The following is a 23,794-nucleotide window of genomic DNA, read 5'->3' as shown; positions in this document are numbered from 1 at the left end:
ATTTAAACTTTTGCGTTCAATGTTAAATGGAAATAATTTGCCTTGCGATATGTGATTAAAAAAGGAAGAAAAATTAATAACAAAACAGCGCAGTCGCCTACATAAATAGCCATTACTTAGCCTCCTTAGCTTCTGTTGGCGGCTGTAAAACAGTGGAAAACATTTGTTTTTTAGCATCACAACCTCAGCAACGTGACTCGTTTCACTGTCACAGTTTGAGCCATTCAGTCCAATAAAGTTAAGAATGTCTAGAAGAGCCGCATGACTGAATCATTTTATTCCAGTTCAAGTTAGCCATGTTGGTGTTGGTGACGTGTGTTGAGCGAGACAATGCAGTTCACAGAGAAGCTTAACACAAAAGTAGATGGGATTTTACCTTAATTACAACAAACGGCGACTTTCTCGACTTGAAAAATGATCTTTCAAATTGACAAACATCATACAGTACATGTAGCTCATGGCACGATTCAAGTGGGATCAAAAAATTATTTGCCCCTCCCCATTGTGTATTGTACAATATTTTTACCGAACATAAGGTCCCATGGGGTCCACCGGAAGGGGCATGACGTAGGGGAACTCATCTGTCCAGCACAGATCCGTGACCTCAACCCCACTGAACAAATCTTTAATGAATCAGAACGCCGATCGCGAGCTTGACCTCCTGTCCAGCATCACTGCCTGACCTCATAAATGCTCTTTTGGCCAAAAGACCGGCTTAATCTCAATGGTATTTAGAATCCACTGACTTTTGGCTTGAGCAACAGTCTGTACAAGGTGTGCTTACTTCCTACTTCTGGGTTAATAGGAATGAGTAATAACAAAGTGTTCTTCCCTGTAAATTTTACAGTAACGCTCTGTGCTAGAGTTGCACAATAACTTATGAATACAGTCTTCTGTGGTTAATTCCAGGCAACACTCCACAAACCATGGTTTGACTTCTCTAGAATGATTGTCATCGACGCGAGATACATAAATTCCTCTTCTGCCGACACCGAAAGGACATATTTAGAGTTTGTGACTATTTCTCAAAGAATGGATTGTGAAAAACAGTGTTGCCACTTTGGGTTTCTGCGGCTTGTTCTGTAGTTAATTCTCATCTGTGGTGGTCACACATGACACTTCCCATAATTCAAAGTATTACACAAAGAGCGACATTGACAACACAGAAAGATACAGACAGAGAGAGAGAGAGAGAGAGAGAGAGAGTGTGTTTGTGTGAGAGAGAGAGACAGTTACCAGGAAACCAGACTGGAGGAGTGGCAATCACACAGAAGTGGTCCTGCTCAACCAACAAGGAAGTTTTACAGAAACCCAGTTACAAATGACAATGCTCTACAGCGGAAAATGGTGACATTAAAACAAGGGAGACATGCAGGTAGAGGCAGGAAGTGAATCTATCGTACTGTACATGGTAATGAAACAGAGCTAACAGGAATTAGATTGACTGATCTGCCAGGAACCTTCCAGCGTATCTCTGATAATCAGTGACAGTTACACAGTAATTCATCAGATTTGAATCACAGTTTACTTTGCATTTCACAACCCTTAAATCACGTAGTATCAGGTGGAAGGCATCAGTGAGCTGGAATTAAGATTTTAGGTAACACTTTATAACAATCTTTAAAGGGGCACTTTGTTGTTCAAAATCTGAATTATAATCATTTAAACTCTTCCATAACTGAATAAAACAAGCTGTTCTCAGAAGAAAATAAGGTCCCCAGAACCCTGTTTAAAGCTAGAAAGGTCTGTTTATAAAGCATTTATTTTAACAGTTAATTAAACTTTAGTTTAATTAACTGTTTCAAAGGTGCCAGAGGTGTAAACTCCAACACTCCCCTGGTGCTCTGAGTGCCTAGTCTGGGCTGCTAGATGCACAGCTAACCGACTTGACCAGCTAACAACAGTTGGCCAAATCTTACATAATGCACCTTTAACTTTAACGGCAGAGGATATTCAGTACAAAACATTTGCTGATGCTGTTGATTCAACCTGATTTCAGGCCTCACTGTATTCAGCTGTCCAAACAATGAGCCGCTCCTTTACAGTTGCCAACACCAGAAATAATTTCCCAAAACTGGCAAAACACGCAGAGCTTTTAAAAGATCTCCCTGTCCGGTGAAATTCTGCTCGACCGCGCTGCTCCAAAATATTTTGTCGAATAACATTTTTCTGCTTTCCAGTCGAGAGGTCCACTTTTCCCCCCTCACATCCAGCGGGGTTTACGGGAACCATGAGCTTGAGTAAATTTCTGAGTCAGTGTGGGAAAACCTAAACAGCTGCCCTTTCCACTAAACAGCGGTTGAGACCGAGGCCTCGTCTCATCCACTAGATTCATCGACTTTGCGTGTGAATCGAAATCGCTTTTTGTGTCATGCCCACTCAGGGCCTGGATACACATTTAGAAACAGAAGAAAACACGGATTAAAGGGGTGTGTTTGCTTCTTTATTTAGATTCTGCACTCGAGATGAAAGACACACATGCGTAGCCTACGGAGCCAAATCTGTCATTGCCAAGCCTCACACCCTGAGCCTCAGACGACTGGCGGACGTCCCACACTGTGTTACAGCAACAGCTTTCTTAGCTCCAGGTCAGTTGGTTCATCATCCATCTGAGGGTTGACCTAAAGTCGTCTCTGTTTTGTTTATTTTGCTTTCTTTCTTTTCACAAGTCCTGACGTCTTCCAGGTTCCTCCTTGCTTCCATTTCACTCTATCAAAAGTGTAGCTGACATAGACAATTACAGTATACGTCGTAGAAAGCCAAGTCAGCATGCTGTCATGATGTGCATAGTGGTTTCCATGGAGATGTGGGGGTTTCTCACTCACAGCTCCAGCCAACTTCTTCTCCCTTTCCCCTCCATTGACTCTCATCGTGATCCCTTGGGAGACTTTGGATGCTAAATACATGCCTCATGATGACACAATAGATTTTCTGGAAACAAGTAGACTGTTACGAGGCTATCCTTGTGATTTCCCTCCCCCCCTCCCTTTATCCTGCCGGTGGTCTGATTCAGACAACACCTGACTCACCTCTGTGGACACAGCTGGCTTTCACCAGAGCCCATCAGGCTCCGTGGCGTCAGTCCGCGCCCCGCTGTCCAAGCAGCTCCGAGCCGAGTTTTGGTAAAAAACCAAAACAGATACTTTGGATCTGTTTCTGAGAACTGAACCATCCTGTGCTGGGAGGTTTCAAAGCATCTGTTTTTTCGGTTTTCACTCCTAATCAGATCTTTAACCATCTGAGGCTGGTGGTGCTCATGGCTGAGTCAGCAGGGAGGGAGCTGGTTTGGATGGTATGAGCACCACACCAGTCACGCATGTTGCTAAAGATTAGTTTTTACATGAGGATCCGAAGTCACACTTCCTTCAAAGAATCCGATTGTGACATGAAAATGATCTGATGATTAAAAAATGTCTGACGTTAAGGTCAGGAGGAGAGTTAGGGTCGCCCCCGTAAGAAAGAAATGAAATGGATATTATTTCACCCGATAGTTGTGAATCAGCGATGGAAAATATGATTGTGCCACAAAAAAATTGCTGAATAATTTTAAGGAAGCTCTGTGGAACATCTGCGTCATGCTGAAAGCCGGTCGTTAGTTTATGTTAGCGGACTCCATTTCTAAACTAACGTTAGCTACTGTTGCGAGAGGTACTGAGACAGGGCACTTGGACTGTGGCAGAAAATCCGACCTGAGTTCTTAAAAAAATGAAATCCACAGCATTAAACAACTTCAACAAATTGTCCACAGGCTTGTGAACTGAGAGAGATGAGGAATGACTCATTTTTCATGTCACATTAGAAGAATCTTTTATTGTCAGTTATCTTTTACATGGAACATGCAAACACGCCCGAAATTAGTCCTCTGCATTTAACCCATCACTAGCTACACACATGGTAAGTGCACACACTGCAGACTAGGAGCAGTGGGCTGCCGTGTCAGGCGCCCGGGGATTACATGTTAATTGCTCCAAATTGTTACATAGAGCCCCTTCAAACTTTAATTAAATTAAAATTATTTTACTTTAAAATGTTCTCACTGTACAGTGACTTCTTCCGCTGATTTGATGATTATAATCACTTTGTAAAAATTTAATAAAGTTTATAAAGATCTCTGTGTTAAGTGTTTGTTTTGTGTTTAAATGTTTTTACGTGTGCCCTTTTGTTTGTTGGTTTGTCAACAGGATTACATAAAAACTACTGAACAGATTTCCACAAAAGTTGGATGGAGAAGAGGTCTCAGCCCAGAATAGATCCAATTAAATTTTGGTGCAGATCCAGGAATTGTTTCTCACTTCCTTTAACATTACAAGATAGGGCGTTTTTCATCATTTTCATCATTTTGTCAGGGAATTATGCATGAATCATAATGACAAAATCAGGCGTATTTGATTGTGGCCTTGGTGGAGGTATGCGCTCTACTGAGTGCCATCCTGGTTAATGTACAGTATTTCTCAATAAATATAACTTCTCTTCGGAATAAATCATTATCAGTGTTTCACTTAATCGTCATAAGTTATCTGTTTATACGCCAACCTCACTTGCTGTAGGCGCACTTATGTGGTCAAAACCACATTTCAGTGTGGTGTGACTAATCAAATGCTTATTATAATGATAAATGTTACTTTTTTTAGCCTAAAAAAATTGAGTTGAGAGGACTTTTTGGTAGCAGAGTACATTTAAAATGTGGGACAGCAAAATAAAGTATTAAATCTAAGAAGTTATGTCCATGTCCAACACATGTTACAGTATGTCTGGTGCTTAATGAGTGCACCAACAGCAACAAAGTACAATATAAAAGCACACATTCTGATATTTATTGACATGTTAACCTGGTTTATTGGATCGTAATAAGGAACTTCAAAACAATCATAAAATGCTCGGTAACACTACAGGGGGAAACAGACACAAGACTTCTCAACAGTTGCCCTTGGATACCAGCTAATAATGCTCTATGAAGTTCCCTAAAATCTGGCGCCCTCTATGGAGAACTGCCTCCCTGCATGCGTGCTATCATTACTCTGAATTTCTCAGAAACTGACTACACATACACTGAATCATTACCTCACACTAAAGGGGGAACTTTGACCAAAAAAGGTATATATGTATACCAAATGTGATCATCTATTTATATAAGATGGTTCTTAAAGCCTCCAAAAATAAAATGTGTATTATTCAAAGTGTTTGTGAGGAGATACTAGGTTACCAAATGTAAATAAGTAGTGCTAGGAACTCATCCTTGACTTCATTTTGGAGGAACAGTGAAGGGAGGGGTGGGGAGGGCACTTCTCATTGCAGGAATCCTTTAAAAAAAATAAATAAATACGTGCTTCCTGTCAATCTGCCGAGAGAGAGAGAGGCTTTACTGGAAGGAGGGGGGAGGCGGAGCCTGCTCGCAGTTATAAGCCCTCCTCTGCTCCACTGCTTCACTAGTAACTCGCAGCTCAACACAGAGCAGCACACAGGACACAGCTGCTCACACACACCGAGAAAACTACTTTACAAGTGTGAAGTTTGTTGCCAAAGAAGTATCATCCTGACAGACAAACTACTTGGCAACAGTGAACATCTGTATTACTTGGATTATTTTTTTTAAAAAGAGCAAGTTTGGAGAAACACTGAAGGTGAGGATCTTTTCTTTTTTGTCAAACAATTCTTATTATCCTGATTTAATAGCGGGTGACTAATGTTTTGGGTCTTTAGAGTAACCTAAGTGAGGTTTAGTCCTGGTATGTAAATTGCGCAACCAGGATTACAATGTCCTTACTGGAACTGACCGAGGTGGTGAGTCCCGAGGGCAGATTACACAAAAAGTTTCCCCGAATCGGCTGGAAGTTAAATGGAAGCAGTCTTAGTTGTTAAACCCACAACTTCCCTGAAACTGTGGAGACGAGTCAAAGAATTTGGGTGGGATTTTTTTTTGTTGTTTGTTTCTAGATCATTAAAAAAAAGAAAAGAAGAAAATAATAGCTCTCTAGGGAAGTTTGAAGCCATGATGTACAGAGATTCCACATCTGGAAAACTAGTTTCCAACAGAGCTGCAGGAGTTGAAGATATGGATAAAACAGATCTCGGTTTTCAATGTGCATTAAAATCTCCCTCTCTTCTCTGTTCAGGTGTTTCCTTTCCACACACACTGACCTCCTCAACAACCCTCTGAACCTCCGTTTGACCCTCACCGCCTCTTCTCTCGTCTGTGCGGCGCCCAGTGCTCCCCCAGGCTGCCGAGAAAAGCAGGCCATGGTAACTCACAGCAAGTTTGACAACGCAATGAGCAGCAGCATCTTGGACTCCAACATGCGGCTGCCTCAACGTTACAAGACCTTCGCCTCCAAGACGCAGTACCAGATGGTCCTCGCCACACTGCACAAGCTCCAGGAGAGTGGCTTCTACTGGGGCGCCATCACTGGGAAGGAGGCCAACGCCATGCTGGCAGCCGAAGCCACCGGCACGTTCCTCATCAGGGACAGCTCCGACAACCGGCACCTGTTCGCCCTGAGCGTCAAGACGGCTTCAGGCACCAAGAACCTGCGCATCCAGTGCGACTCAAGCTCTTTTTTCCTGCAGACGGACCCTAAAAACGTTCAGTCTGTTCCTCACTTTGACTGCGTCCTCAAGCTGGTGCATTACTACATGTCTCAGAGCAAAGGGAACACTCGCAGTGGGAGTACCTACTACATTTACTCTGGAGGGGAGAAGATCCCTCTGGAGCTCATCAAACCTCTCTCCTGCAGCTTGTCCACCTTGCAGCACCTGTGCAGGAAAACCGTTAACGGACACTTGGACATTTCTACTAAAAGAGACCAACTTCCTCATCCTCTTAAGGAGTTCCTCCAGCAGTATGATGCTCCGATCTAGAGGAGTTGGACTGATGCTCTTGAAGGGGCAAAGACTTGAGAAGAAACTGGATGGTTTCGGTGCAGCTGAGAAGTAACGGCCGAGCAGAGCCAAGAGAAAAAAGGAGCAGTTAAAAGTGTACTGACGAGATGTTTTCTCACAGAAATAGGGCCTGTTAAGGTCACAGAATTGAGGACTAATACACAAAGAGGGAACTGATGTAATCTGGGGGTATGAAAGAGAGATAACGTCTGGCGATGACGTACGACTTACTGAAAGCTGAAGTGAGACGCACAGTCAGCTGTCGACAGTCTGATGACACACAGGTTCCCTCTGCTGCTAACCAATGTGCTGCGAGGCTGCAGCAGCCTCCCTGGATGATCATCATGGGCACATCTGTCCAGCATCCTGGGATCTCTGACCAAGTGTACGCTGGAAATTACAGACAATGGAAACTTAGAGTACAAAGACACCGATGGCCCTCTGGGTCCATATTCAGCACATAATATCATGAGAAAAAGGCTGAACTTTCAAAAAAATAAATAAAAAATCTGAATCGTATGTATTCAGAGCAGAAAATGTGGAAAGAGGAAGGGTTAATGCCAAACTTGCCTGAACTAGACAACAGTTGTTTTTTTTTTGACTGAATCTTACTTTAGACAACAGTCACAGGAGACAAACACCAAGAGATGTGGTAGTTTTTGTGGCGCCGACAGGTTAGCCATTGTCTGCAAATGAATGTATTAAATAATGGTATCTGTCTTTTCCTGATAAGGAGAAGAGTCCAAATGTATTTTCATGAGTTTACATGAGTGAAGATGACTTGTGTTTTGTTTTTTTTGTGCTGTCTTTTATAAAGATGTACTCTTTGCCAGCCAAACCTCTGGCTGTGGATGCTTGAAGATAATTTGAGAAGTTTGACGAAGCAGGCAGACTGATACAACTTTGCACTTATTTATATTTGTATGAACGTTTCATTAATTTATAATAAATGAGCACTATTTTTCTATGAAATGAGATCTGACTGTGTGATTTGCTCTTCGGTGACTCAACCTTTTATTTCCACATGCAGGAGTTTTGGGGTTTTGGTTGACTAACAGTGAAACGCACACCACATACTATCACACTAAATGAGTGGATTTTTAAATGAAGTTTGGTGAGCAGCGCAAGTTCATCGCTTTTCAAGCTTTTCTTCTCAAAATTTTCACCTCATGCCTCGACCCCAGACAGGAAACCACTTTTTTAAATGCAAACATATCTTAATATGTTTTTATCAAGAGTTATAAAGTAACGGTTATCTTAAAGATTAGCTTCCTAGAAGAGCGCAAAACAATGTGTCATTCTTCCTGAGCTTCAGACAAAATACACCAGAAGTGTCGAGCCTTCCAGAGAAGCGGTAGTAAAATCATTTTTCATTCTGCGGTGACTCATTGGATTCTCTGTAGGTGTTGGCGTGCCACAACATGCTCTCACATGCACATACATAATGATGCAGCAGTTTACTTATAACATGAAAGGCAAGTGTACAAATTCTAAGAAATGTTCCCCCGCCCTGTACACAAACCATAGAAATATGTCAACATGTGCATTTCAAAGAGAAGGTGCACTCACCGCACACGTTGCACCTTATCTCACCTCATCCAGTAATCAAGCTGAGCGCTGCCAACTGTCTGCAACATGTTCTCGAGTTTAACAACAACAGGTCTGACGTGCCGTCCGTTCACCTACACGCACGCAACCGTTTGATTCAGCCCTACAGAAAGTCAACTGCACCACAACCAGACAAAGACCTTTTCGACTATGAATTACATCAGCTTTTATTCTGCAGCATTGTTAGGATTATTTTTAGAACGGCACATCCTGTACTCCATGCAGGCCCTCTTCCTTTGTCAGATAAAGTGCCTGGTTTTCATCTTAAAGCTCCCCAAACTTTCTCTGTCAAATTGAACTGACTTTATCTTGAAGGTAAATAAACCCTGGTGTTGTGTTTGGATTCCTCGGGTGACCTCTGGCCTCTTTAACAGCTCCAAAATATACAAATGTTCTTTTTATCAGCTGAGACTTCGTGCCAGTCCATCACATAAATGTATTTACTACTTCTGTTTTGGTTTTGGTTGTGTGATGAGAGTCCAAATACATCTACATCTTGTTATCAGGACATATTAAGAGGGAGTGTGAGCTCTCAGCTGTCATCGCTGTGTCTGACGTTTTATTTATATAACCCAAAATCACATTGCCTCAGTGGCCTTTACAGTCTGTACAGTGAGGAAAAACCTGCCATAGTGAAAAAACATACCCCTTTAAAGTGGGAAAAAAGGAAGGAAGAGACCTCAGGAAGAGCCACAGAGGAGGGATCCCTCTCCTAGGACGGACAGACATGCAATAGATGTCGCATATTTACATTTATATCTCATATAAAACAGTAATTGACTGATTTATTAAGTCTTAAACCTTCCGAACATGAGCGTCTAGATGTACTTTAAAGTCACTTGTAACCTGGAACACAGCAGTACAGCTCCTGAGCTTGTGTGTGATGTCGGAGGAAAATGTCTGCCGTGTGAATATGGTCTATTGCCTCTGCGTCTGTTGGTCTTACAGTTCAAGAATATGGGTAAAGAGTTACATGGTGCACCTTTAATGTTCCCGTGATGACTTATTAATTAATAACTTATTGCAAACCCTGTGAAGGTACAGATCCCAGGAGCGCACATTTGCGGCTACCTGAACGGGAATCTGCAATAACCTCCACATCAAACATAATTACGGGAACGAGCTCCGGCTCTACCTGCTCCCACAGCACTCCACTGAGAGAGAGAGAGAGAGTTTAAAGGGTCTCTGAGGTGATTTGTGCTGTGCGAGTGTAATTTCTTCTTCTGTACACGTTCCCTTTCGAATTGCACATTCAAAGTCCTATATATATATATAAATGTAATTTAATGGGAAATTCTTTGCTCTCCTGTAAATCAAACATCAAACATCCCCCTCCCCCAACAAAAAGGGCTGTTAACAAATCCTGTTATTACTCAGACTTACAACAACAATCACAGGACAGAACACTATGAATCACTTTTTCTTGTTGAATTCACTCTAAGGAGGTGGGTGCAGGATGAAGCCTGGAGTACAGAATCCTTCTTTTGTGTGTAATAATACCAAATAAGAGCATGGTGCTTTAAAACTGCTGAGCTTTACCAGTAAGCCGGAGTTCAGCCATGTATACACACTGTACAAGTTAAAGAAGTGCAGATTAATGTGCATAATTCTGTGCTGTAGCTTTATAACATGGCAAGTGTTTTATTTGATTGCCTTCAAGGTAAATTTAGCAAAAATACAATTCAGGCTTTGCAGCTTCTGATACTCTAGAAGTGCTATGAGACATTTTATCAGGTAATTAATGAGAAGTCTCTCTAACCTTTCAGAAGCATTTCAGCATGAAAGAGAGTAGCACCTCTAACACAGGTCTGACAGGCAGCTGAAACCAGTCTGACCTTCAGTGGAGCACTATAAAAAGCCTGTGAGCTCGGCGCGTCGCTCAGGAGAAATTCTCTGGTAGTCTCTGGTCATGTGTTTCTAAAGAACAGGCGCTCAAAGAGGCCGAGCTCTGCTCACACAAGCCATAAATGTGTCATAATGGCTACGCCCCCAGCCAATCGGCTGCGTCTGAAACCATCACAGCTCCCACATCAGGTTTTTTTTCTTTTTTTTTTTTTCTGAGGAAGTACCTGTGTGTACTCCACAGCTGTACTCAAATATATAAATATAGGTATAATATTTAGATCAGACTGTTTTCGCTGGAATAAGATAAGGTAGTATTTGTGTTTTAATATAGATTGAAACAGAAAGTGTTTTGTGTCTGTTTGGTAACTTAAGAACATTTGAACTAGATGGAGAGGAGCAGCAGTTACATAATACCTCAATACTGGGTTGGCATTTTACACTTTAATCAATTTTCAATACATGAATTATCAGTAGTCAAAACAGTAGTAAGCATTCACTAACAGTCAGTTGACAAGGATGACAACAGTTCTGAATAATTCTGCAATAATATGTGGTCTATTTTCAAGGTCTAAAGACTTTTCGATAACAATATGATTGTGATATCTATGGAAAATTTGCTGCGCCGCCGTCTGGGAGCCACTGGCTGGTGTCGGCCAGATCGCCGATGCCGGGGCTGGGGCGCTGGGCAGCAGCAAGGACGAGCTCCTGGGCAGCGGTGAAAAACAGCAGACCAGGGCAGGGACCCTGGTGTCAGGGAGTCAGGATGTGGTCGGGGGCCTCGCTTTCTTGGGGCTAGGCAGGTTCCCCAGAAAGGAGAAACTTGGGGCCTGTTGGAGATGTCAACAGTCGTAAACATTAAGTAATTTACTTACATGTTAACTGAGGTAGGTATTTATATATTAATATATGGTTGAAAAATATGTATGTCATGAAGTCTGCAGCATTTCCTCTCAACCCTCCCTGAGATTAAAACAAGATCTTGGCTGTAGAACAACAGGACAATTTTAGAAACCGTTGGATTTGTATGATGAACCAGAGCTGCAAACATGGGAAAGTCCATTCACGTCAGCCCTTTTATTTGTATTGCAAATAGGACGTAGGATTAAGTCGACTAGTGTTTCAAGTCTGACGTAAAAACTTGTTGAAGTGTTCACTTCCACAGAAGACAAACACTGCAGAGAGATGACTGATACATAAATCCAACAAAGCTAATCAACTCTGCGTGTGCAAAAATGAGTCTGCTCTGATTCATTTATGCTTAGTTTTATGTTAAATGATGGCATAAGAAATTGTTTTGGTGTGACACTCAAACTGGAGAAGTGAGATGTGCATACGAAAAAGTCCAGATGCAGAATGAAATACTCTGTAATTAACTCTGATTAAATTCACTGGTATCAAGCAGAAAAACATCTGGCAGCCGGGTGTGAGATTTAGAAACTAGCTCTGCAGAAGCCTGTCAACCTCTCTTTTCTTTTAGCTTGGTGAGGATGCTATAATTGTCAAAACAAGAATCAGTTCCACTTATTTTCTCATACTTATATTATATTTTTATATGTATTTGTAATCCAATTTATCTTTTTTTCTTTTTTACAATATGACATAAAGCCCAAAGACAGTTACACTAAACCAACAATAGCCGTGTATTCATGAGGAAGCATGGTTTATTACGGCCGCCAACGTGTCCAGTAGCTGTTCACATCAAAGACTCATATAATGAACCAGTCAGAGAAATTGTGATCTTAAACTAAAGCTGTAAGACAAATGTAGTTGAGTAAGACGTTTATGATTGCCTCTGAGATGTAATGGAGTAGAAGTATGAAGTTAAACACAAGCACATTTGTACTTCAGTAGAGTGCTTGAGTAATTGCACTTTGTCAAACCCCACCACTGATAGGAGGTGTGACGGCCCCAGGGCCTCTGCTCGGGGCCTGCTGTGTTGTGTTTGTTGTCTCTCAGTGTTGCTGGTCTGGTGGGAGTTGGAGGTCATCAAGGAATTTAAGGCAGCTGGCCACGGCCTCCAGGTTACACAACACCCAACCCATCCTGGTCGTCTCGTGACTCCCTCTTCCACTGGCGCCACGTTCAATTACTTTGGCATTCTTCTGAATTTAGTTGGTGACGATATCAGCATTTTTCCTGCCAGATTAATTTGTTAAAAACTAACAAAATACATTTGTTAACTTGAAATGGACTAATCCCTTGTGTGTGTGTTTGGGTTTCCCATATTTGTTATGGTCTCAGAGCCAGCCTTATTAGAGGTTGCTGGTAGTTTATAACTACTGAGAAAGATTAAAATAGTAGTTCCACAGGGAACTAATGCAACATTTTGTTTATCGTAAAGGTGCGCTATCTTCGATTTCATGACTGAATAAACTAAATAAACAAACTGACCTTAAAGCTCAACACAATTTCATACTGTTTTACTTTGTTTATATGTGGCGGACCCTGCCACCTTTCTAGCTTCAAACAGTGTTCAGTAATATTGTAAATATTAAATGTCTGACTTTGAATTTCTCTAAAACTACACAGTGCTCCTTTAAGTATTCACTAAACCAACAAATGAGGATTGTTACAGAAGCAAGACAACTTCCTTCAGGTCATACAGAGGAAACCAGTTAAATCCAACAAAATAAAGCACAATTTAGGGCATATCATTTATTTTCTAGGTGTTTGTTACTAAGAGATAAACATTGTTGCACATCTTACAAGAATTTGTGTGCAATGTACACAAAATGACAACGATTTAAGCATTTAGCATTCATTTAGCGGCAAGAATATATGAAGAATTATCTGAAAAAAGCCTCACTGACTTGTGAATGTTGCAGAAAGTTTCCTTATCATACAGTCTGTATGTGCATGAGGTCATTTCGCTTCATTTGCTCCCATGTACAGAGGTCCTAAGCCCACCAAAATGTGCCCAGAAACAAATAATTAAGATTCTTTATTATTTCAATTAGAAAGAAAACCCATTTGATTCCTTTAACTGTGCAGTTTCATTTTCTGTACACTTTACTTACCAACCTGTCACTGTTCTGCAAAAAAACAAGGACATGTGTTTACTTTTCATTTCCAGACATTCCAGTTGGGTTTTTAATCATGCATTCAGTCAAAAAGGCATCAGAGAATTTTCTCAAGCCATGAATCAACACTGACTCTGCACATGCCAAGAATAATATCATAATGGGCCAATAATCAATGCTTTATTCGTTTATTTACTGAACCAAACTTAAACTCCCTGCAGGTTCCCAAAACACCCAAATTCCCAGAAAGACTTAAAGAGGACCTGACCTCAGTGTCCTCCAGCCTTGAGCTGCCCTGTTGAAGCTCTTGAGCGCGTGGTGGAGAGACAGCGCTTCCCGCTCGTCTTTCCAGTCTCTCAGTCTGTTTACAATTCCACAACTGCTGGTTGCCATGGAGTCATTGTCAACGAGCTCCAGATGCCAGATACAAGAACCAACCAGGGAGCAGCAGTGAGTCACCGCGGCCCGCAAAGTCCCACCCTCTGAGACTCTTCTCCGGGCACGCTCCTCCTGTTCCTCCTCCAGGCCTTCAGATTTACTGTTAGCGCTCCACTCCCCTGTGCTCTGCTGCCTGCTGCCTCGCCATAATAATACTATAAATCCTCTATCTTAGGAGCGGGATCCTCTGCCACTTCAGCAGATCTCTGTGATATATCCTGCTCCACTCCTGCTTCAGGAGGCGGGTTTCTGAGCAGGGAGGAGAAAAACCAGATGAGGCAGGAATATGAGGGAATGCATACCAAATTAGACCTTGATTATAAACCTTTTAACCACTGACTGTGCATGCACTACTTTAGTATTCTTAACAGATTCCAGTTACACGGAAGCAATAAGTTAGGATTGTGCAATAACTGTTATTCCACTTGACCAACTTTCTCTTTGTCACTTTACATGAATGAACTTGGTTTAAAGCTTCCTTTAGTAGCTGTTGTTGCAGCTGCACCACACTGCCAACTTGCCTCTTCATTAGGACTTTTCTTTTCACTTTCCTTTGTTCAGACTTTCTGACATGTGTTTACAGCGACCAGAGGTGCCCCCCGCACAAATTCTGTAAAACTGCGTGTTGTATTGTGTGCTGGTGCCCCACCGCATACAGCTGGTGCCCTTTTTATTTGTTTTGCCCCTGCCCCTCAAACATCCTGAGTCCACCACTGATTAAAGATTAAATTAAAGATCTCATGCCTATTCTCAGAAACGTAAATTGACAACTTTTGATTCTGTTGGCTGGGCTGGTTTACAGAAGTCACAGTGGTAGTGTCGTACTGGACTGCACTATATTGAAAAGCTCGGAAAACATGTTTGTCTTAAAATAGAAGAAGTAGAATCTTAACTTAGGTCTAATATCATACACTGTACAACATGGTCAAACTGGTACTCTGCATTTAGTCCATTCTGAGAGAGCAGTGCCAGTAGAGAATTCACCTATTGTGCATGTTTTGATGGTGGGGGTACCTAGACTGAACAAACCCATGCAAGCCAGGGGGGAACATGTGAACTCCTGCCAGCGTAATTTGAATCTCGGACCTTCTTGATGTGAGGCAAGCGTACTAACCACTGCCCCACCGTGCTAGTTTTGTTGCCAAAAACACAGCTGGAAATTGTCCCAAGGTCTAGTCAAAAAATATCCAGTTGTGACACTCTTAAAAATGCTGAATTGCAGAACTGTGGTCAGTGGCTTGGCAGCCGTCTCTCCTGTAGCTCTACTGCCGTCCCTCCACTTCCAGGTATGAAAGTCAGGCCATAAACATGCAAAGTGGATGTGATGTGACAGGTTTTTGTGAGTGATTATTGTGGTCCAGGCCATAGTTGAATTAACGCCTCTCTCGCGGTGTGACTGAGCATTTTTATTATAGAGCTTGGACGTAAAGTCAGTTCATAGATTTGAGTTAATTGAATATGTGTGTGCATTTGGTTCAAGTCCTGCAGGTTCCTGATTGGTTGGTTCTGTGTCATGTAGGTGGGAGAGACAGGAAGCGTGGGGAAGTGTTGTGTGGTGAAGCTGTTGTTTCAAGGAGGACATTGAAACACTGCTCAATGAGTTATCCGTCTCCATCCTGCTGTCCTTTTTATAGAGTAGCCCAGTCACCACCAACGAACCCTCACGTAACATTATCTTTGTAAAAGCTAAAGCTAATGTTGCATTTTACAATGTACACGCATGTATTTTTACTTTTCCAGATGAGGTAATTCAGTGATTTTACTCAAGTAGTCAGTTGAGGATGTAGACATGTTTTGAGTCATCACAGTGTTACTCCCACCATAGCTCCTATTGTAGTGTGAAAACCTGCCTACAGTTTTACTGGAAGCCAGCCATACAAGTACCAACAGGCTACTTTGAAATATTCACATTTACCTAGTAATTTCATCCGCGTTGCTCAATTTGTCACACTTGTTGTAAAAATGGTACTTTGAGTCACACGGGAGCTTCATTTAGTCCGCGTCACGGTGTGGCCAGACTCCTACGCAGTGAGCTAACAATAGCAGGCAGGTGGTAGATTCAATACATGTTGACCTTTGTCACATTGCACAGGTGAAGCCGGAAAAGGCTTTCATTTATCAGAAGTCATAATGTTACAGAAATAATGCTCCTTCGTGTAAATCACTAATAGTTTTTGCTTTCTTTTCTGCATCGCCTGAAACTAAATGTCAGTCAGTGGTGACTGTAATTGTGAAGCAGAATGTAAACAATGTCAGCTGAGGAGAAATCCCTAACAGTCCTCCTGCGCTGCCGGGAAACACCCTCTGAGTCACAGCTGCAAGAAGCAGCCATGGTGTACTCTAGCAACATAGTGAGATGACGTACTTCTGGTGGATGGTTACTTTCAATACACTGTGCAAACACTGCCTTCGTTTGTTACAACATGGGAACACACCGGGCACCTGTGCTGTACACAGACAAAAATTTAATCTCTTAACAAATAAGGCAGGCAGATAGTGGATGAAGTCTTTAATGTGCTCTGGTGCTACCCTGACTCACTTCCTGACCATCTTATCTGAGTGGAAAACACTTCAGACAATCGTCATTTGTTCACTATCTCTGGTGATCATACATGCAAACTAAAACTGAACACTGCAGGGAAACTTTCCACCAGAATTATAAGCCGTAGCTTTCCTCTGAATCATCAACGCTTTATTTCACTGCAAGTTTTGACAGTGTTGGCTGACAAAAAAAGTCGAACACTTTGTTCTAAAAATGATTTACGTCTTGTTACGACAGCTTTTTTTTTGTCTAGCATGCCGTGTCTCTTTTTTTGGACCAGGGTGTGTCCGTCGCGTCAGGAAGCTTGTTCTGTGATGTAATCGTTAAGTGAGGCACGCTTGCGCCAGTGCTCTTTGTTCAACACCATGGGAACCAAATATTGCAGTAGCAGTACTGCGTCTGAAGATGTATCCCTCTATGAAGTAAAAGTTCAGAGTACACAAAAGGGACTTTGATAGCAGTTCTTCTGTAATGTTTAAAGGTGCACTATGTAGTTAATCAGAGGAGAAAGATCTTCATTGACTGATTTTTTTTTTATGACTAAACAAACTACATAAACAAACCCTCTTTGTCTTCATGACTGAATACACTGAATAAACAAACCTGCCATAAAAGGACAACACAATTTCATACTGTTTTACTCTGTTTATATGTGGCGGACCCTGCCACCTTTCTAGCTTCAAACAGTGTTCTGGGACCTTATTCTCCTCTGAGAACAGCTTGTTTATTCAGTTATGGAAAATAGTTAGTTACAACAGTTGCCCCCAAGGTATTACATTGGTGGAAGCAGTTTTGCATGCATATTGAATAGGCATGAAAAAAACAAACAAAAAAAAACCAACTTCCCTCTTCTTGTGAAACCATATTGTTTCCCTAGAGGTGCTCAGATACTTCCATCAATATTCCTGGGAGATCTTTTTTGTAACGACAACATTTGCTTGTGTAACAATTAAGTTGCTCCTCACACAAACATTCTTCGATCTAAGATGAAAAGGCCTGTGTCTTGTGTGCAGGAGGACGTAGTCCGTTGGGCTGTAAAACAGAAAGTAACAGCTGGCAGACGCTCAATCACCACACAGTGCATGACAAGTAGTTCCTCAGAAATTTCCTCCGAGCTGGAGACTTTTTATAGATGCTGTTATGGCAAGCAGAAGATAAACAGATACATAATGTTCTCTCTCTGTCGGCGCGTGAGAAGACGTTGTGCTGATTATTGTGTTGAGAAATGGTACCGTTGAAAAGCCAGTGATGTGTGACATGTGGACACACATGTAAAAAAGGGCAGTCTAACACAATGAATAACTCACAGCAGTGAAAATAAATAAAAAGATACTGATTTATAGTATGTATGTCAGAATTGGGAATAAGTGTGGTGAGATTGTATATATTTTTCATTAAAAAAAAGATTGCCCCTCTGTGCCACAGAGCTCTGTTGTCCTAAAACTATTAAAAACACATTCATTAGCCCCACTGTTGAATGAGCACATGTAAGATTTCTGCATTAATATGTCAGAATGCGACTAGACCTTTGGTACATATTTTGTTGAGTTGAGCACTTACATAATGTTTCCAACAATGTTCAAAACTGAGAAATCACCAAGTTTAACCAAGGGAACGGTGCGTTTGCATCAGAGAGCGTGGAAGGAACTCCATGAATGAGATTAAAAGTACCTGAATACAACTTTAAAACATCACCTGTAAATGTATATCTCTCCCGATGTCACATAGATAGATTTTCACGAGAATGTGTGTGCATCATGGGTCGACAAGAGACTTTTCCAAGGCCAATACCGATAATTAGAAATCTGTAATTTGTTGCAATTGCAGTAAAAATTTAACTATTGGTGTCAAAATTATACTCAATACTAGTGTTTCCATTCCCAGCTACGTTATCCTTCTTCTCCACTACATTTGTTCGATACATTTAGTCACTAGCTGCTTTGCAGATTCAGATTATTCAGTGTTTATAGGCTATTAACTGTGACGTGTTATCAATCAGATAGTGTTGTGGACGGGACATTGTGTGAGAGGATGTTGTATCAGAGCCAAAGTAGCACATTTTTTAATTTATTTATTTTATCGGCAATCTGACAGAAAAATAATAGATACAGATAATCAGCAAAAAGTGGAATATCGGCCCTGATAATCGTCCAGGGCCGATAATCTGTCGATCCCTGGCTTTTATCTGTGCAGCCTGCGTTGGTTCAAGAGGTTCACTGAACTCACACGCATCTGTAGCCGGAAAAAAACTGTAGGAGAACACAGTGCAATAATTAAAATCAGATCCTGAACAATCTTGTTGACGTTGGGAGTTAAGCTGTGGTTCCTCATGCATAAATGCACACTTGGCTTTTCCGCTGCTAGATCTCTCCAGGTTATGTCATATTTTCCTCATTGATGTTATATCGTTTCACAAACTAGAATCCCATCTGAAAAATCTGTTTTCGGTGGCGCTTGTGCGAGTTCATGTGTGTGAATTCAGGTCAACCTCTCACTAAACTCAGCACTCACCAGAAACTCTGGTTCTCTCTCTCTCTTTTTTTCTCATCTATTTATTTATTTAAATAAAAGAAGCAGCAGCCTTATCCTGTAACATGCACCATTGGTTTGTTTTGCCCTAAGCTATAGGCTATCAGAAATATTAGCTCATGTCATGTTGTTCTTTGTTCCGGCTGTTGCTAACCTGGCCTTCATCAACCAGCAGAAAATAAGTCATCCAAGACTTGCTTTTCCAGAGAACAAGGGATGAACAGTAAATCCCTGTGAGTCAAGGTCTGCTAACTAGAAAGCTGGCCTGCAGTTACAGTATATCTGGTGTTCGGACTGATAACCTGCATATTCCTGGCACTCCATGGCACAGAGTAAACACTGTATATGGCAGGTTATAAAGCCCCCACCGTTTAAAACATTGTGGTGAGTCATGTGTGTGGCTATAAATTCTGCCTTCAGTAGAACAATTAAGCTCCTTCATTATCAGGCTCTTATCAGTTGAGTAATGCGTTATATAATAATTCAAGTGATAATATGAATATGTGAATGAACGTCCAATGACATGGGAGTGTTCCTGTTAAAACTATCTGACTCTTCGAGATAAAAGTGAGTGCAAAATAAAAGAATGACCTCATCAGTAAACCAGCCTGGTGAAAAAAAGGTGCAAGCAAAGTTAAACACAGTTATATGAACACTGTCGAGCTCATTCACTGAAACAGACTTTCAACAACACAATCGCCACAATTAATGTTGGTAATGTACGACACTTTGAGTTTTACATTATGTTAAATTATTTATTGTATGTTGTGACAACGCTAGAGGTTAGGTTCAGGCACATAAATCACTTTGTCGGGGTTAGGAGAAGATCATATTTTGACTGGCCGGGATCCGTCATCCCAAATATAACTGGGATATGTCCCAACGTCTTGTTTAAAATACACGGTTTTCAGTGTCAAGTTGTCCCAAAGTCATATCAAAAAATTTCCTTTTGTTGCCACGAACCCAAATGGAAAATGTCCAGTGGTCTTGTTAAAAATATCATTCTTTTTGGCTCCAACATCACTAAACAATGTCCCAATGTCTCCTTAAAAATATCCAGTTTGTTGCCATTATTATGACTAGAAAATTTCCCAAAGTCTTGTTAAAAATACATGGTTTTCAGCTTTCCCAAAGTCTCATCAAAAATATCTTTTTTTTCTGTCACTAACATGATTGGTAAAAATCATGAAGTCTTGTCAAAAACATCTTGTTTTGTTGCCACTGACACAACTGGAAAATGTGTAATTGTTTAACCTGTGGCGGTACTGGCAGTAAAATGCTAACAAACCAGCTCAATGCCCAATGTCTACTACTTGGACAATAAACAAATGCCCCTTCAGGGGATAATCAAAGTGAAATGTGTTTTTAAAAGGTCCCCAATGAAATAAAATGTTAAAAACCAAAGGCGTATAGGGGCTTGGGTTTCAATTAAGATAAACCAAAGAACATCTGGCCGTCTGGAAGGCAAGCAGCGGCCCTGATGCAGGTAGCCTAGTTGACTGGTGACTTTTGTGGTCACTCAGCTTGGCTGAAGAATAAACTCAATTTCTCTCAACTAGAACGAAATCTTAACAGGGGCCTAAACAGACCAGAGTTTCTGGCTGGCAGTCTGTCAGGATGAGGTCTGCAGTGTGTCTAACCTGCGTGCCACTCCCCACCTCTAACAAACCTTCACAACAGGGCATCGTCACACCCTGACTGGCTGGGCGGGGAATGCCCCATCTTGCTTCCACTCATTATTTGGAGTCAGTGTCCTCACCCTGCACACAGGTGATCTGAATCCACTATAATCAGTCCAGAGGGATTTCTAAAGTCAGTCCAAAACAAAAAAAATAGCAAGTCTTCCACAATGGGACTGCTACAAAATGTTGATACATTATGTCTGAAATGTACATGTGGGTTGCAAACCATCTGCATCAGATTGAGGGATTCAGATAAACGTGATAAGAACGGTAGATTCTGGGTTAAATAAACTTGCATTTATGTAAACACTTCTGTAAACAGCACATTTTCAACCACGGTTTCGTGCCTTTAAATGAAAATAACCCACGCAGTAGGGGTATCTCTGTTGTGTCACTATGGTACATTGACAGGGAAGGAATCTGCATGTCAAACTCTTTTCCAACATATTTTTCCTTCTGTTCCAGGAATCACTAGACAAGGTGTCTGACGTCGGGTGTGTAGGGTGAAAATTGACATTAGGATGTGTGCTGTGACCAAACCCTGCGATTCAACCATGAGAAATGACCCAAAGCCACATTTTTTGGATCATGTGTGGATCATAAGCCAGCAGCAGGAGCTTTACTGGAAACCATGGAAGCATTTGACAGTTGAACCATTCAATACATCAAACCACTTAATTTAGTGGACAATGACAGCTGTGTGTGTGTTTGTGTGTGCGTGCAAGAGAGAGAGACAAAGAGAGGACTTATGTGTGTATGTGTGCATGACTTCTACATAGTATTGACCCTGTGTGCGCCTGTGTGTGTGTGTGCGTGCGCGTGCGTGCGTGCGCGCGCATGAGGGCTGAACTTTACGATAAGGGAACAAAAAGCTGAAAGCAGAGAGCTCAGTCAGTCAGGTGGAGCGATCAGGCGTTTCCTGTAACAGAGGTCATCAGGTGGCCAGAAACTACCCTGAATGCCCTCGAGGAGTGGCAGGATGGTGCGTCAGCAGAAAGTGCTGTCGGTTACTGGATCACAGAAAAAAAAAAAAACAACCAAAACAAAACACATAAACAAGGAAAATAGAGGGAAAGTCCCATTTTATATCAGTAGATCACAATTATGCACTACTACTACTTTATTTATATCATTCGGGGTATCTATATATATACACACACACACACACACACACACACACATATATACATATATATATTTATGCACTGTGAATTTTAAAAGTCGACTTTACTTTTTAAAAAGTCCAGAACTGATTATCTCAGAATTACCAACTCAAGTAGACTATTAAATTTAAGTTGTACGAGCTATAAAGTGGATGAAATAACGCAGCAAAAGTAGGTTTCCCTGCGAGAGAAAACATGATTAAGTGCCTTCTAGGGGGCTCCCAAAAATGACTTGATTACAGTAATTTGAGTAGCTGTAACTAATTATAGTTATTTCCCCGCCTGGTAAAACAAAAAAAAGTTAGTCATTGCATTAGTGTTTGGGTGTGAAGCCCTTGCCAGTTCCCTCTTTTTCGTCTTGTTTCTATTTTAGGTGCCCTGATTTATGTGCAGGTCGCAGCACGGTAATGAAATTATTCCAACATTCTCTGGAAGTTAGTTTTGATCCCTGGCAGCTGTGGCTATGTTTACCCACAGTTTAATACTGAAGCACTATAGGCTAATATGAATTGATCCCCTAACCAATGTTGCATGTTTTTTTCGTACTGAAGTTTTCGTCAAAAATATCCGGCTTTGTTGCAGCAAATACAGCTGAAAAATGTCCCGATATCTTAAAAATAAATGGGTTTTGGCTGCAAATTCGATGTCCCATCAGGCCGTGGCCATGGTGTCATATCTCTGTAAGAGAGAAAGCTGGAGGGATAAGAGATGCATAAATGCAACGTACAACTGAATGTCCAACCTCGAGAGGTAAACATGCAAACAATAATAATATGCAAAGACAGTATTTTTCTCAAGAAAGCTTGAGAACAAAATGTGGAAACACAGGAAGGAAGTTCCATTAAAAGCAACAGTGGACGTCGTGGGTCGAGGCGGAAATCCATTCTAAAGAAGAAGTCACTCCCGGCTCTTGCCTCTGTTTAGTTTCTGTGCAGTGTTGTGCTGTAGTCCAGAACAAAACCACATTGTTAAAAAAAAAATGATAAACTACTGACTCAACATTTGTGCATCCGGACTTAGTTTGAAAAGTGCTCGGCAAATGGTCTCCTGCTTTGTCTTTGATTCATGTGGCTGATAAATTGTGCGTAATTACTTTCCTTGACATATCTTTGTTATGGCACGTCCTCACTTGTACTTTTTGAAATGTTTTGCAACTCTGTTTTTCCCTAATGAGCGTTGGGAACATACATACCGCAAAAAACAAAATCTGTGAATGGTTGTGAAAATTACTCATTGTGAGTTCTTCTCAACATGCAAAACTAAGCTCTGTGGTGCAGGATTACAAATGATGCCTGGCATTGGTTACATCATTGGGTGTCTGCTGATAAATCCCCGTGGTTTCTCTGTTTTCAGTAGAAAATTCCTGTCAGGACATGAAAGGTATTAAAAAAACCCCACATGCTGCCATGGAGATGTCCGCTGAGGACGTTCAGATCGCTCACGTCACAGGAAACCACACAGTATGGAGAGCGCTCCAGAAACAGCTCCCGCCACTTCCATGGAAACGCAGCACAATCGGATACAGCACACTGTGTGCTGTGTCCCGGCAGGACTCACGTAGACCACACGCCGACTCCAAAACATGTCCCGCCTCACGCTGGCCTCTTACAACACAACAAACCTCAACCTCAAATGACACCGCCATGATAGTAAAGGCCACTATTATGAGCCCACTGAAGACTGAAAAACCTTCTTTTTGCCTTTTTCTTGATGGGAAAACCCTTCCACAAATGGCTTTGATCCTGGTAATCTGAACTGCTTTAAACAGTGTGTTCAGCACTGCAAAAGTGTGTGTTTGCGTGTGCATGAGCGAGTCAGACAGTTTTATCTGCATCTCTGTCTCTTAAAAGTCCAGGTGGAGCACACATTTATAGCCTAATAGTTTAGAAGCACTTAAGGTTATTTATTTCCGCTTGTATGAACCTTCAAACAGTAGAGTGTAAAGAACATATACTTAATGTTGATTCAGTGCTGACAGGGAGCTGCTTGATTTAAGCTGCTCTGAACATTGATGCTGGTGTGCTGGATGAAGAAAATGGGATTTTTGCACACCCCCGTTTGGCTGGTGGTGCTCCATACAGCTCGTCCGGT

At 41.5% G+C, this 23,794-nt stretch overlaps 1 protein-coding gene across 1 annotated transcript; it reads left to right on the top strand.

Annotated features, from left to right (window-relative positions):
* Nucleotides 1-5,441: 5,441 nt before the first annotated feature.
* socs3a (suppressor of cytokine signaling 3a) lies at nt 5,442-7,842 on the top strand. Its single transcript, XM_084370741.1, has 2 exons — nt 5,442-5,621; nt 6,114-7,842. Exon 2 carries the CDS (start codon nt 6,238-6,240, stop codon nt 6,853-6,855), a length of 618 nt encoding a protein of 205 aa, XP_084226867.1. The 5' UTR covers nt 5,442-5,621; nt 6,114-6,237; the 3' UTR covers nt 6,856-7,842.
* The last annotated feature ends 15,952 nt before the right edge of the window (nt 7,843-23,794 follow it).

This window comes from Pagrus pagrus (assembly GCF_965226575.1).
Source record: "Pagrus pagrus genome assembly, chromosome: 13".
NCBI classification, from domain to species: Eukaryota; Metazoa; Chordata; class Actinopteri; order Spariformes; family Sparidae; genus Pagrus; species Pagrus pagrus.
This window is presented reverse-complemented; position numbering and strand designations above follow the sequence as displayed.

Excerpts from the sequence above, each read along its gene's own strand:
- socs3a (XM_084370741.1), top strand. The coding sequence starts at position 6,238 with ATGGTAACTCACAGCAAGTTTGACAACGCAATGAGCAGCAGCATCTTG.